The 15,017-nt window shown below is 49.9% G+C and overlaps 1 protein-coding gene across 3 annotated transcripts in view; it reads right to left on the bottom strand.

Annotated features, from left to right (window-relative positions):
* The window catches only part of LOC133342441 (latent-transforming growth factor beta-binding protein 1-like), a 131,459-nt gene extending 117,546 nt beyond the window's left edge, over positions 1 to 13,913 (bottom strand). Inside the window, exons 1-3 of one of the 3 annotated variants that reach the window (XM_061551632.1) lie at positions 13,016 to 13,913; positions 10,318 to 10,388; positions 2,834 to 3,068 (exon numbers count right to left, since the gene is read on the bottom strand). In XM_061551632.1, coding sequence (XP_061407616.1) covers positions 2,834 to 3,068; positions 10,318 to 10,388; positions 13,016 to 13,368 — 659 coding nt within the window. In that variant the 5' untranslated portion in view covers positions 13,369 to 13,913. Of the gene's footprint in view, positions 1 to 2,017; positions 2,030 to 2,833; positions 3,069 to 10,317; positions 10,389 to 13,015 lie in introns of those variants that run through there. The other 2 variants (XM_061551630.1, XM_061551633.1) reach the window with 2 other exon arrangements.
* Between the last annotated feature and the right edge of the window lie 1,104 nt (positions 13,914 to 15,017).

Genomic DNA, 15,017 nt, shown 5'->3' with positions numbered 1-15,017 from the left:
ACAACGCCTCCGAGAGCACATGTATGTATGGTACGGTGCCAACCGTGTGTGGTATCGAGTCAAGAGGATCAAGGCTCATCTCTCATGGTGAGTCAAGAGCCAGTGATATAAGTTCAGTTTCTCCATACAACAACCACGTTGTTCATATTCTTATTTTATTCAGCCACGTTTCACTCTGCATGAAGCAGTGCTGATATTGCTGCTGGGTGAATCTCTGAATGGGATTTAAAATCTCAATTTGCTGACCGTTAGTCGAGTCATGTCTATTCAAATGCTGGGTAATGGGCTCCCCACTCGGTGTCGGTCACGGGGGGGATGCTTGACCATACTTCCCCATGCCGGTAACTTCATGTTGGTGAAACCTGGTGGTGGGGGGGAGGGCAGCAACGATTCAGGATTTCACTCCCCACCGATGCTAGCCGTGGCCTTGACAGGGATGTGAACTGGCGTCCTTCTTGTTGGTTGTACTCAAGGGCTCTCTCTTACAGCGCCACCCGTCCGCATACAGGAGAAATATATTTTGTAATAAAATCTGTAAAAAAAATATTTAACAAAGGAATGTACAGCCAGCAAATAAATATACATCAAAGGGGTTTGGAAGTTTTGGTATTCATTAAAAAGGCCCCTTTTTGCCTGTCACGGTCCCTAGCACGAACAATTCCACTGCCGTCATGAGGCGTTCCGGGGCAAGAAAAGAGTTATGAGAAGTTCAGGAGTGATGATACTTCACTCCCCCCCGCCGGCATTTCAACAGCCCTTAGAAGCGGGACACCTTTAGAAATTGGCACTGCAGTGTCGAGGCTCGGTGCAGGTTGCAGTGCTCGTACAGCTATTTGATTTTTTTTACTTTTCACACGCGTCACATTGCAATTGAATTTTGTGCAAACGACGCGAGGCTTTCTTCTCCCTCCGCATACATTTTCCTCTCTTTTTTGCAAGCAGTGTGAACTATTGAGTAAAAATCACTTGAGCGGTTAAAAGGAAAGAAGCTTTTCCACGTGGAAATACTTCTCAAGGAGAACGTCACATTCCAACAATGGTCCGACTCGAGTTAATAACCCAAAGGAGAAACGGTATGATAAATTTAGGGATTAAACGCATGCCTCTGATGACAACCAAATGGGTGGATTTATATTTTATATCGGGCATATCTGGGCAATGGGAGAGAACTGCACTATGAACCCAGACAACTGAATTTGATTCCCGGCTATGGAGGCTAACATGAGTTATGAGTGATTTTGAAACCCTCCTTACAAACCTTCTTTGGCAACCAGTGTGGTGAAGCAAGGACAAACAGCCTCCTTGGCCAAGACGGCGTGGGGAGGCCTTCACCCAGCAGTTGAATTGACCATCGGCTGTAAATCTTGACTTATAGCTTTCGTGACTGCAGGAATTCATATTCTTTGGGTCTTTCGGTAAAGTTACGTAGATAGAACAATTAAATAATAAAAATGAAAATAAAGTGAATAAAAAATAATAATACAAAATAATACAATTCTCACGACGTTTGGATCGCAACACAAGCAATGGTCATCAGGTGAAACGATTACCGTACTTGTGTTGCGATCGAAACATCGTGATATTTATTTTTTATTAACTTTATTTTCATCTAGATTTGTATTATTTTATTGTTCTGTCTACGTGACTTTACCGAAAGACCCAAAGAATAATCGGCAGTACATTATCTTTTTTTATCATTATTTGTGATATCACTGTAGCGAACTTTCAAATGAAACAGATCAATGCTCTCATATTTCCAAATTGCTGTACTTGATGTTTCACACAAAATGTCAGTGTCACTTTATACGGCCAACGCAAAGCAAGGCTTTTATCTGCTTCCTACTACATCCCCACTGTTAATTTGCAGCCCACAAAGGTGAACAAAAACAAGCCTGTGCCTAGGTTACAAGTGTGTGTTATTTTCCTATTTGTAAGGTGTGAGTGAGACTCATTCACCCTCCACACTTACTGCATCTTGGGCAGGTGTGAGTGAGACACATTCACCCTCCACACTTACTGCGTCTTGGGCAGGTGTGAGTGAGACACATGCACCCTCCACACTTACTGGGTCTTGGGCAGATGTGAGTGAGACTCATGCACCCTCCACACTTACTGCGTCTTGGGCAGGTGTGAGTGAGACACATTCACCCTCCACACTTACTGGGTCTTGGGCAGGTGTGAGTGAGACTCATGCACCCTCCACACTTACTGGGTCTTGGGCAGGTGTGAGTGAGACTCATGCACCCTCCACACTTACTGCGTCTTGGGCAGGTGTGAGTGAGACACATTCACCCTCCACACTTACTGCGTCTTGGGCAGGTGTGAGTGAGACACATTCACCCTCCACACTTACTGCGTCTTGGGCAGGTGTGAGTGAGACACATTCACCCTCCACACTTACTGCGTCTTGGGCAGGTGTGAGTGAGACACATTCACCCTCCACACTTACTGCGTCTTGGGCAGGTGTGAGTGAGACACATAAACCCTCCACACTTACTGCGTCTTGGGCAGGTGTGAGTGAGACACATTCACCCTCCACACTTACTGCGTCTTGGGCAGGTGTGAGTGAGACACATTCACCCTCCACACTTACTGCGTCTTGGGCAGGTGTGAGTGAGACACATAAACCCTCCACACTTACTGGGTCTTGGGCAGGTGTGAGTGAGACACATTCACCCTCCACACTTACTGCATCTTGGGCAGGTGTGAGTGAGACACATTCACCCTCCACACTTACTGCGTCTTGGGCAGGTGTGAGTGAGACACATGCACCCTCCACACTTACTGCATCTTGGGCAGGTGTGAGTGAGACACATAAACCCTCCACACTTACTGCGTCTTGGGCAGGTGTGTGCCGTGAGGAGCTGCGCGGGGCTCCTGTTTCCCGGGCAGCAGGACGGACGCGGCGGGGGCGGCGGGCACCGAGTTGGCTGGGGCACGTGGGTGGCCACCGCGGGACGGGGACAGGTTGGCCACCTCGCAGCTCTGGCCATGGAAGCCCGGCCTGCAGAGGCACAGCTGCGGCCGGAGGCACATCCCGTCGTTCTGGCACGGAGGCGCGCACACCGCTGTGCAGGCAGAGCACAAGGACATGGTTACGTATCTTCAAATGGTTGTAAGGCATCTTGAATATCTGTGCATCTTTGAATAATTATCTCTCCCTTGTATCAACAAACTTGTGGATGAAGGTTCCCCCATGCCGAATCAGTCATTGGGGCTGCTGGACAATATTTCACCACACTGGTGACGCAGGTCCTTGGATGGGGAGAGGTTGGGGGGGCAGGATCGACTCCGATATAATTCGCCACTCATGAATTGAACTCAGGTTGCAAGATTCGTAGTGCCGTGAACAATTCACTTTACTGCTGTTCCGCCTTCATGTACATACAGGGGGGACAGTAAACATATTCTACGTAGGCTCAAGTTCTTACCTGGGTAAATAAACTCTCCGACCATGTCGCTCTCTGACTGCATGTGACAACAGTTAAATCTGCTGGCAGACCCCGAACATCTCAATGTTGACGAAAACGGCAGTACAAGATACCTTTAAAAGTGGCAGTGGACTCAACAGAGCAGTGCATACCGCTGCGTTAAAACAAGGACTCTCGCCCTGCAGACTCGAGACTCAATGCCAACGTAGATTCCGCGGATCCATTCTGGCCAATCATTTTCCAATAATTAGACCTCATTCGGAAATTCCAAAAATCGCAAGTGTAGATGGTCTGCGCTCCGAGCCAAAACCTAATTTCTAATCCAGCAGTGTACTCCTGGCACTTCGTAGACAGTGACTGCAGCTTGCGAATTACACTGTATAACTTTCAGGTTTTTATATGAAAATTTTATCCTGGGCAACGAAAAAGGTTAAAAACGGTGGGCCTGCTTTTTGTTTGCCCTGCGTACGAAGCAATTTCCTTTCATCCCATTTTCAAACAGGAAAACACTGCAGAGGGCAGGCAATTATACAAGCGCCCCAAGTGTACAGTATTACTTTCAAAGGTCCACCACGTGGGGCTTCTTGCTTATTTAACTCCCATTGGAAATTACGGGGCCAGCTGTCCTCTCTAATAGAAGCATTCGCGATATAAAGGAACCTCCGCATCACGCCAAGCGCTTGCATTATTACGGCACCGGGCTGTACATGTTTATAATAACAATTCAGAGCGCGTTGTCAATGCACCGCTGTATGAAGACGTCTCCGTGCCACGCCAGTCATGGGGGTTGTTTCATTATTCGCCACTACACAGGGAGCTGCGGGTTGGTGAGGGAAGGTCCCAAGACCAGATCGGTTATCACTCGCCACTGACATCTGCCTTGGCGGGGAATTGAACTCCGAACACCTGGCTCCAAACGCAGTGGTTAGCGTGCCACATTATCCACTGCACCACCACTCTACTCGGCCATACATCTCGCAGTCCTTTGTCAATCCACTGCTGGATGAAAGTCTTCATTTGTCTGAGTTGGTCACGGGGGTTGTTCTGCCATGCCTCACCAGGCTGGTGAGTGTGTATTGGTGAAGCAAAGTCCCAGGACCAGATCGGATATCACTCGCCACTGACGTTATCCATGGCCGGGCATCTGACTCAGGTCGCCGGGTTCATAGCGCAGCATGCAAACCGCTCAGCCACCATTCTACCCATTGATAGATTCCAACAATATTTCAGCTGTTTTGGCTTTCCTACATTTATTGTGAAGCCAAAACTATAGCTGCTATGCTTTTGTGCATTAGACTGAATATCAAGAACTGTGAATTACTGTATTTTAAATAACGTACCTTGAAGATTGAGTCTTTTAAAACATTGTACTGTACTGTGTCTGCCTAAGTATTGCTTTTCAGATACAGTTTTACAACAATTCCCTTTTGTTAGTATGACACAAGGAACGTTGTATATTCTGTATGGCTCAGACAACAAAACCCTAAGTGATGATATATAAATAGCAGGGGAGTGGTGGCACAAGGGTTAGCACACTACACCTTGAACCCATTTTTTTATTATGTTTTCTTTTTATTATGTTTTATTTGTATTATTTTATTACTTCCCTTCTACGTGACTTTACCGAAAGAACCAAGAGGATGAAAACCTTGAACCCAGTGACCCGAGTTCGATTCCCCGCGAGCGATACATGGACGAGTCGTGGTCTCCCCTCCCTTCCCCAACCTGCCACTGACCAGGGTGAGCGAGTCCAAACAACGCGCACAATCAGTACGACATAAGAGAGCCGTTATCCAACTGTGGCTTTACAAAGGGCTGATATTTGATATTATTAATATTCAAATAGCAAGGTTGTAATACGTATCTTTTCTCTCTCTCTTTCTCTCTTTCCACAATCTACTAGTAACTCACACGGCCTTTAGATTAGCAACCCGAGGCATGGTTGTCCCAACAGCAGCCCTTCTTTCAACAAAAGCTACATTTCAACGGAATGCACCGAGCCACATTCTCTCAGAAAAGATGGTGGAGAATTTGGTAAACCCACGGTATGCAGTTAAATTGGGCACACACATTTGCAACGGACATACCCAACGTGTCACTGTGCGTGTGTGGTTTGTTTGAGGCTGTACGGGGGATATTTTGTGTTAGGGAGCAGTGGTTTAGCGGTCAGCGCACCTCGCTACGAACCCGGCGACCCGAGTTCCATTCTCGCTCACGGCCAACACCGGTGACGATTATCTGAGCCGGTCATGGGCCTCTCCAAGGACGACTCAGCGTCAAATGAGTACCTGGTGTGATGTGTAAACATCGCCACTGGGGAGACAAGGGCGACCGGGCGTGGTGCTGGCCACCCACCCCCGCGTGTGCCGTGCCGACCTGCATAAGTGCTCGCAAACAGCACTTGCCCCAACAGTCTGTTCATATCTTGACTTGATCTTGATTTAAAGCTCTCTGTTCGTAGGCAATACGGGGGTCTTCGTCTTTTATGGAGTGCACTGGCCTATGGACCCAGTGGCTTGAGCTTGACTTTTAGGCACAATTACATTAATCCTATCCTGGGTGTCCCCAAGGTCGACTCACCCTTAAATACGACCTGATATGGTGTGTAGTCAGGCTTTGGGACTGACCATGCGACCCCATCTTGTGCAATAGCAGACAAAATAGGTGCTAACTCACGGAACTTGCCCCCGGGGTTTATATGATTAAACTGGGGATCTCTGTCTTTGTTTTTATATGTCAGTGTGTGTTTGCCAAGAACACTTGTCCTCGTGGTCTATAAGGCTAAGCAGAGGATTATCTGTAGTGTCTACGTAGGCACACATATGTATATTTATACATGCATGGTACAGCTTTAATGAATGTTAGACATGTACACAGCAAAGGCCAAAAACATATTACGTATTATTTATAAGACGAAGATTTTAATTGCTTAATTACTTAAGTGCATGTATGCCAGTTGTAACCACATTAATATATATGTAAAAACAACAAAATCGGGGGGCATGCATGATTGGATTAAAAAAACTTTTTTGAAGGACATTTTTTAAGAACAATGTCCCTCCAACCAAATCTCCCCAAAATGCTTCCAACATTTACACCATTGGAACCTCATTTGCCAGTAAAAAATATGATAATTGGTTTTTTTTACCCTTCTATCTGGCAACAAAAATGACACCTTTTTTTTACAAGGAGTCATGTTTACATAGACCACAATACCTGCGATCATAATGCAACCCATGTGAGACTAGGCTCTAAGGAAAGCTGTCTCGGGTGTGGACCAATCAACTTCAAGGACAGTGCACATGATCAGAGTTATGTTTTTTGTTTGCATTATGACCGCAGGTATTGTGGTCTATGTAAACATGACTCCTTGTAAAAAAAAAGGTGTCAGTTTTGTTGCCAGATAGAAGGGTAAAAAAACAATTATCGCTTCCAATATTCTCAAATCTCACGAGCTCTAAGCAAGCATGACCCTAGTGAGACATTCCTTAGCGGGTGACCATCAGGTCTTGCCATTGGCTACGAGGTGGCCGAGAGATGGCTGTGCTGAGTGTTCCACCCTCAGCATGCGTCAGTTTTAACCTGGGGCTCTGGTTCACCTCCCACGCGCGAAACACTCATTATCATGATTTGTTTGGCGAATACCACTAATTATTGCTATTCGCCAAACAGCCCAATGCAGGACCCTCCCGCGAACGTGTGCCTTGAGACCCAATGAAGCTCGTCTTGGGAAACAATAATTATAACAGCGATTGGTTTGGTTAAGCATTTTACCAGGCCACCCAAAAGAAAGGGGCTTTTAAGCGTCATATGGCCTCTCATGGTTATAAATAAATAATCTGTCTGATAAAAAAAACACGGTTATATGTTAACATTAGCTATCCCAGCTGCATATACACAGTATCGTGTTCTAATTGTGTTAAGCACATGTGTTCATGGAAGGGTTATTTATCCCTACACTCATAAAGGCAACCACAATGCACAGAGGGCATTTTATAATATCTCTCACGGCGCCACCAGCTGGACTCGAGGAAGCACAGTGCACACTGAACGTGGCGTCTGAATTGTGCCTTTTCTCGTGGCAAGGCAGATACTCATCAGACTCGTCATTAACACTGCCTTCAAAGAGTATATCATAGGCGGCGTTTGGGGCAATTACCCCTCCTCTCTGGCTACGTGCTACGATGACGGGCCATTGCCTGAAACGTCGCCTACGGCAGTGTTACCGACGAATGTGTGTGCGTGTTATTCGTGCGCCGCTCGCCAACTTTAGCGGTGTCACCAAATCACGTGCGTGACTCACGGTAATAATAGTAGCAGGGGTAATGATCATAACAAAAACAACAACAACAAAGGAATGACAGACCGCGGGGGAGCAGCGCCACGGGAGCGAGTGTCCATTGCGACCAAACCCCAGCACGCGAGTCGCTGAGCGCAGCGTCAACAGCGCAGCTCCGCGGGGTTCAACGCGCGCCCCAAATCAGGCGCCCGATGCGTGTCAACTCTCAACGGGAGTCCAGCCTCGAAAATGTGACCAGTGGAACCCCTGTGAAGATGATGCGGATCGTAACACTTTCGTGTCTTTTTCTTTCTACAAGACAAGATTGTTTATGCGCGGTGCCATCAAGAGCCCTTTTGCAAAATCAGCCGCCGCTATGAGAGCTTCCCCACGCAGTGCACCTCCGTGGAAGTTGTTTGACCAAAGGGGCCGTCCATAAATGACGTCACGCGATTTTGGACGATTTTTGACCCCCCCCCCCTTCGTCACACGGCGTCACAAAAAGTCAGACCCCCCCCTCAAATATGACGTCACAAAGCTCTGCCCCCCCCCCCCCCCACAAAATAAAACATGCTTCAAATCGCTTTAAACTATTGTCATTGTAGTGCGTATTTAATGTGCCGCTGCACTCTGATGTTGTAGGAGAAAACATTGATCAAAAAGTCTATTTAATTAAGTAGAACATGTCTATATTTATTTAAAGTTGCGCACTTTTTATGTGACGTCACATTTCTCACCCCCTCCCCCCGTCACACATCGTCACAAATGTCTGACTCCCCCCCCCCCCCCCCACTAGGTGCGTGACGTCATTTATGGACGGCCTCATACTTCACTACGCTGGTCACTGCCGTACGGGTATGTGAAGGCGGGGGAGCAGAGATGCGTGAGTATAGAAGTCCGGCCTCGTAGGGCAACTGTGTTTGTCGCAGTGCCACCTGCTGCCACAGCGCGACTCGCCGCCGCCTGTGACAACTCGGCTGTGCAAGGTGGCCACGGCGCCCTTACGAGCCCTGTCCAGGCCCAACCTGCTTAGCTTGCGAGCTGTGAGGGCCATAATGAGGCAGCAATTAATCCGTGTATGTGAATATGCGTCGGCCGAACGTCACACCGAAAGACACGCAATGAGCAGAGATTGAAACCGTGCTCATATCTCGTGTAGGGCCCTGAGCCAATTCTAAGTCATTCCACGTTCCTAGGGCGGGGCTCAGTCTTTCCATAGGACAACCACTGTTGACATGCCGGCGTGGCCTCCATGCAAGTTATAATCATCATCATTATTTAATTATAAGTCACACAAATGCACACGAGTAATATATAAGCGAAGTTTTAAAAGCGAGGCATGTACTATGCCTGCATTTCAAATAAGGAAATATGTTTGTCTCGCCCAGAGATTGATGGTATGTACTGGGTAATGTCAACGCAATGTGTGAGAGTATTCGTGTTCGACTTGATGCTTATACCATGGAACCACGCTGTGTACCCCACGTGAATGAAAATACACACGCACCATAGCGATGAGATCACAGGTCAGACACACATTTGTTACGTGTACGACTCGCCTTATGTGTATCACTGGATATGCAATAAACCTCTCTCCATTGTTGCGCGTTAGGGTGGAGCGGTAGTACAATAGTCAGCCATCTGCGTTGCCAACTTGAATCCCTGTGTTCGATTCCCGGCCATGGCTAACTATAGACATCAAATTACGAGTGATGCTTTGTCTGAACCTGTCTTGACCCCCCCCCCCTCTTTCACCAATCTCGCACGGACCAGCGTGGTGAAGTATGGTAACAAAAAAAAAGCTCTATGAACGAAGATTGTGGGGGAGAGGCATCCATCCAGCAGTATATTGGCAAAGGTCTCAAAATCATTATGTCGTTATTGTTGCTATAGATGCAATGATCGTGGTCACGTTCAAACGCAGCCGTGGAACTGCAAGCGAGCGTGGCTCATTCAACACGTGACTCTAACCGCGCCGCACAATCCTCCAGGACATATTTTAAATTCTGTGGGATTTGGTGGGTTGCGCTCACTGCGCGCTCTGTAAACTGATGTAATTTAACGTTCAAAGATGACATCAGCGTGTGCGGTCAAGCGACCTTTCCTTATATAAACCACGCTTACATGAATAGTGAAGGGAGGTTGTGTATCTTAGCATTGCTTTAACCCGCCAGTGGAGGAGACCCTTCTATCAGCAATGACGTGAGAAAGCGATTTCAGGGCTGCGCCTATACATTGTTTTTTACGTTTAACTACATAACAATATCATGCATTTAATCATGAAAGGTTTAAGTAAACTCAATATTATAGTGTATTGACTCGTGAACGGTTCAATGAGACTCAATATTTACGTATTTTTCTGGAGGAAACCTGCATTCGGATGTTTGTTCTTTCGTTTGTCAGAGGAAACAATCGTGACCGGGAGAAAGCCCACCTAATATCCGCACATACAGAGTCACTGATCCATTGGCGTGCTGGCCACTTCACACCGCAAACCCCACAGCAACATCTGGTATTGTATTCCCAGGCAAGTAGTGACCAGGCTCAATTTCTGAAAAGCTACCGAGGTCCGAAGATGTATGGTCACGAAACGAGCGTTCCACTCACGTTTGTTGCACTTGTGCAGAGCGGCGTTGAGCGTCCATCCCGGACAGCACTGCCCACCGCACACGTTCGCTCTGTCGCACATCCAAACCAAAAGCAAAGATTCCCATGTCGAGCATCTTTTTTTGCAGAGCGTCACGCAGACTCCCGGTCATCCTCGCAGCGGCTTCTGGAGCACCATGGAACAGAGACGGCCACTGGCCCCACGCGCTTTCAGACGCGCTTCTGCGGCTGCCTGGAGCGCTCCTCCTTGCGACATTGCGAAGCCACTGGATCCACTGGAGCCACTGGAGCCACGCACTTTCCCATCATCTCGATTGAAAACTCACTTCTCTAGAACTGCGTTTTGTGTTTAGTTTGTTGTCCTTCCCCCGCACCTCCGATTAGCACGGTTGGCTACGTAAGGTGCGAAAAAGGTTCAACATGCACACAGTCCGTAACAGACTCGGGGCAAGTCTTGTTAGCGAGCACCTATATGGAGGCCGACACGGCAAACGAGGGGGAGCTGTGGACAGCAACCACGCCCGGCCGTCTTTGTCTCCCCAGTGCTGGTACGCATTTTAGGCTGAGTCAACCTAGGTAAGGCCCAAGACCTGTTCAGATTATCGTCACCAATGATGGTTTGTGAATGGGAATCGGCATCGGGCCGTCGGGTTCGTAGCGCAGTGCACTAACCACTGCACCACCGCTCACCGTCTTTCTCGCAACACACGCGTGTTAGCATATCATCATCACACACTGCATCCACACCCACACACGGTGTCATCACATCAGCACTCACACACACCACGTTTACAAACGTAATCACGCGCGTCTCATCAAATCAGCACGTACCGTATCCTTAATGCACTTAAATACAGTCCACATCAATACGCTGTACGGACTCGGCAGTTTGAACATTGGGAAACTTCCTTAAATCTCTCCCCGCCTCTCTCGGCCTTGGGGTTGTAAATGGGCGACTTTCTCCGTTCGCCGATCGGAGAGGTCGCGTGCGTTGGGGTAAAGTGCGGGGTTACCCCCCGTGTCTTCTAACAACGTCTGCACAACGCGGAACAGTGAGTGGGCCATACACACTCAAGTGGAGGCCCTTCCGCCAGCAGTGACGCGAGAGAGGAAATTGCAGGGGCTGCGCGCGCGTTTATCGCACCCGTGTAGCCATCACGTCGACACGGACGGCTGCTGCTGTGAGCACATGGGCTGTGTCGCACGCGTGGTCCACACCTTCCCCGCCAGCCTCGTGCAACGCTTGCAGGCTCGAGGCTGTTTGTAAACCAAGTTTGCATTGCGCGCACAACGATACTGTGCACTTACGTTGTGTGTAAATTATATACTGTGTGTATATATATGCGTGTGTTTTACATGCATGCACAAATTAAGCGCATGGGGCTAAACGTACGCGAGTACGTCGCATTCAATGCATCGCTGATTGTCTCTGCTGTTTGAGGGTTAAACATCGCGCGCGCAGTTCCGCGAAGCGCGCACGTGCCCGCAGCGGTCTCTCTCGGGCGAAACTTTTCACGCCGCAACTTTCTCTCGCTCCTCTCGAATCATTACCCCACCCCCCACCGAGTCGTCCTATCTGCAGACCACAGCGAGCCCCCCTCGCGAGTTAAAATCCCGTGTACATCACCACCAGCGATTGTAAATTTAAAGAAAGGGGGGGGGGGGTGAACGGCTCGGGCGTAATGTGGCACAATCAGAAGTGCGCGGCGCGGTCTAAACAAATCGTGCCACCACACACACACACGACGACACCGCCAACAACAACATTCCCTTAACGCGCACGTATAGACACCACGCTGCACAAATACAAAGACCCCCCCCCCCCGCTGCTACCCCTATAGCTTGAGCAGACTGTTGGGGCATGGCACACGAGGGGGTGGGTGGCCAGCACCACGCCCGGCCGCCTTTGTCTCCCAAGTGGCGATGTTTGCACGCCACACCAGGTACTCATTTGAGGCTGAGTCGACCTAGGGGAGGAGACCCAGGACCGATTTAGATAATCGTAACCGGTGTTGGCGCACCGTGAGCGGGACACGAACTCGGGTGGCCGCCCGGTTCGTAGCGCGGCGCGCTGACCGCTACACCACCGCCCCCCCTTGCTACACACACAGAGACACCGCTCCCCCTTGCTACACAGAGAGAGAGAGAGAGACACCGCTCCCCCATGCTACACACACAGAGACACCGCTCCCCCTTGCTACACAGAGAGAGAGAGACACCGCTCCCCCTTGCTACACACACAGAGACACCGCTCCCCCTTGCTACACACACAGAGACACCGCTCCCCCTTGCTACACACACAGAGACACCGCTCCCCCTTGCTACACACACACAGAGACACCGCTCCCCCTTGCTACACACATACACAAAGAGACACCGCTCCCCCTTGCTACAACACAGAGACACCGCTCCCCCTTGCTACACACACAGAGACACCGCTCCCCCTTGCTACACACACAGAGACACCGCTCCCCCTTGCTACACACAGAGAGAGAGAGACACCGCTCCCCCTTGCTACAAACACAGAGACACCGCTCTCCCTTTCTACACACACAGAGACACCGCTCCCCCTTGCTACACACACAGAGACACCGCTCTCCCTTGCTACACACACAGAGACACCGCCCCCCCTTGCTACACACACAGAGACACCGCTCCCCCTTGCTGCACACACAGAGACACCGCTCACGCGCCCTACCCAGTGAGTGGAGGGGCCACGTGCGGCGCGGCAGCGTTCCGCTTTGCGTTCCCGTGCGCTCCCTGCGGCGCCGCCCTGCGCGCCGTCGCCACCCCTCGCCCGGCCGTCCCCGGCGCCCTTCCGCCGCCGGCCGGGTTCGCCTGACTCTGGGGTCCTCCCCTCGAGCCGGTCGCAGTCCCGGCCCCGGTGCCCGCAGCTCTCTGGCTCGCGGCCGCCCGTCCTGCAGATGCGGCTCTGTGCGCCGCCGCCAGCCTCCGGTAGGGTCGGTGAGATGCCGCGGACGGCAACGTGGACAGCACGAGAGCCGCCAGCACCAGCACCACGCTGCTCAGCAGCAGCAGCGCGCGGGCCATGTCTGCAAGCCGGCGGCGAGGCCGGCTTAATGCAATGCAGGCGTGGACGTGCTCGCTGCGCGATGAGCGGGGCTATATGCTAGGGACGATTGCCGTGCATGCAATTTGAGAGTTCACAACGCGAATCGCAAATGAGAAAAGCTGCGGTGGTGCGACTTCTTTAGACGAACAAAACAAGTGACCGAAGTTTGGCAAACGCCGGCGGGGAAGATGAACGCGTGATCTCGCGCTACAGTTCACAAGTTGAAATGAACAAATCTGGTTCAAGTCACTGTCATCGCCTATACGATTGCAAGTATATCGTCGTTCACTCTGCTAAACGTCAATTACCTAGAGTGTCTCTATAAGTTCGCTGGGGCGTAGTTGGGTGAGCTCGAGGATTTTTTTGGTGTAAATTCTCAGGCGGAGCGGTTCGCCCGTGGTGCGCAAGGGGTGCGCCAATGAAGTTGCTCTGCGCTCCTCCACTCTTGAACTCCCGTGGACTTGGCTCCCAGCTGAATGAATGATGACGCACAGGCAACTGCTGGCACAAAAGAGAGAGGCAGGCAGAGAGGGGAGAGGCACGGTAGAGGGAAAACGGGGAGAGCGAGTGGCGGGGATGAAGGGTGGGGGTACACGAGGCTTCGGTTTGGAGTTGGCGTGCAGGGGTGGTGAGTGGAACTTGGCGAGTGGTGCTCAACCCGCCCCAGAGTCGTCGCCAAATCTGAGCCCCTTGCTAGACGTGGGGTGAGGACGACATGCTTCGTGAGCATTAAATACTTCCAAACTCATGGCTCGTTGTCTACGGTTTTTTTGACGCTGAGTTTTATTTGCGTAATAACTCTTCAGAGTATTGTCCGCTGGTGTGCATTGCGGATCGTGATGTGTGCTCGTCAGCGTACTCGGCAAGTCATCAGCGTGTGTACTTGGTCTGACACACTACAGTACGACTCGGTAGCGTCGTCCTACAATGCAGCAACTTGTGGAGTGATGGGTCACACAAATGAATTATCACCGGGAGGTCGCTCCATCTCTGCTGCTGCTGCTGACACTGAGTCTGGAACTTGCCTCCCAGCAGCCCTCCGTGTTGTCGACTCTCCTGCCTCCCTGCTCAGTCGAGACTCGAGGTCTTCCTCCTGCCAATACCGAACCTTACGAATATAAACATGGATATGTGTTCGCTTGTGTGCGTTATCCGTGTTTGTAGTGGTTCCCTGTGATGCTCGCCCTACAGTTTGAACGGAATCTTGGGAGACAGCAGCATTTAAAGAGAATATATAATACAAAAGGCATTGCATAATGCGCGAAAAACCTTACGCTGCTGGGCTGAAAAGTTGCCAGGAAATGGCAGTACAGCAAATGGTTGTGACCTGTCTGTACAGATGTTCAGTGTTTTCACCTCATATGCTTGAGGTCTTTCTTGAGTACTCCAGTTTCCTCCCACATGTAAGATACTCATCAATATCGGTAGCCATGGTCGATCCACTGCTGGATGATAATTGCACTGCCATCACCATCTCTCACGATCATGCAATGTTATTATGTAGCGAGCATCTTATAACAATCCATAGAGGTTTGTGGGTTATATTGCGTAAATATAAACGTGTCGTTAAATCCGCCACCACACGACACAGCCAATTAGTAAGGTTTGTCACGTAAACAAAACACGC

This window comes from Lethenteron reissneri, chromosome 14 (genome assembly GCF_015708825.2).
Source record: "Lethenteron reissneri isolate LAM-NWPU_2019-01 chromosome 14, ASM1570882v1, whole genome shotgun sequence".
NCBI lineage: Eukaryota > Metazoa > Chordata > Hyperoartia > Petromyzontiformes > Petromyzontidae > Lethenteron > Lethenteron reissneri.
Note: the sequence above shows the minus strand (reverse complement) of the source record. Positions and strands in the feature narration are given on the sequence as shown.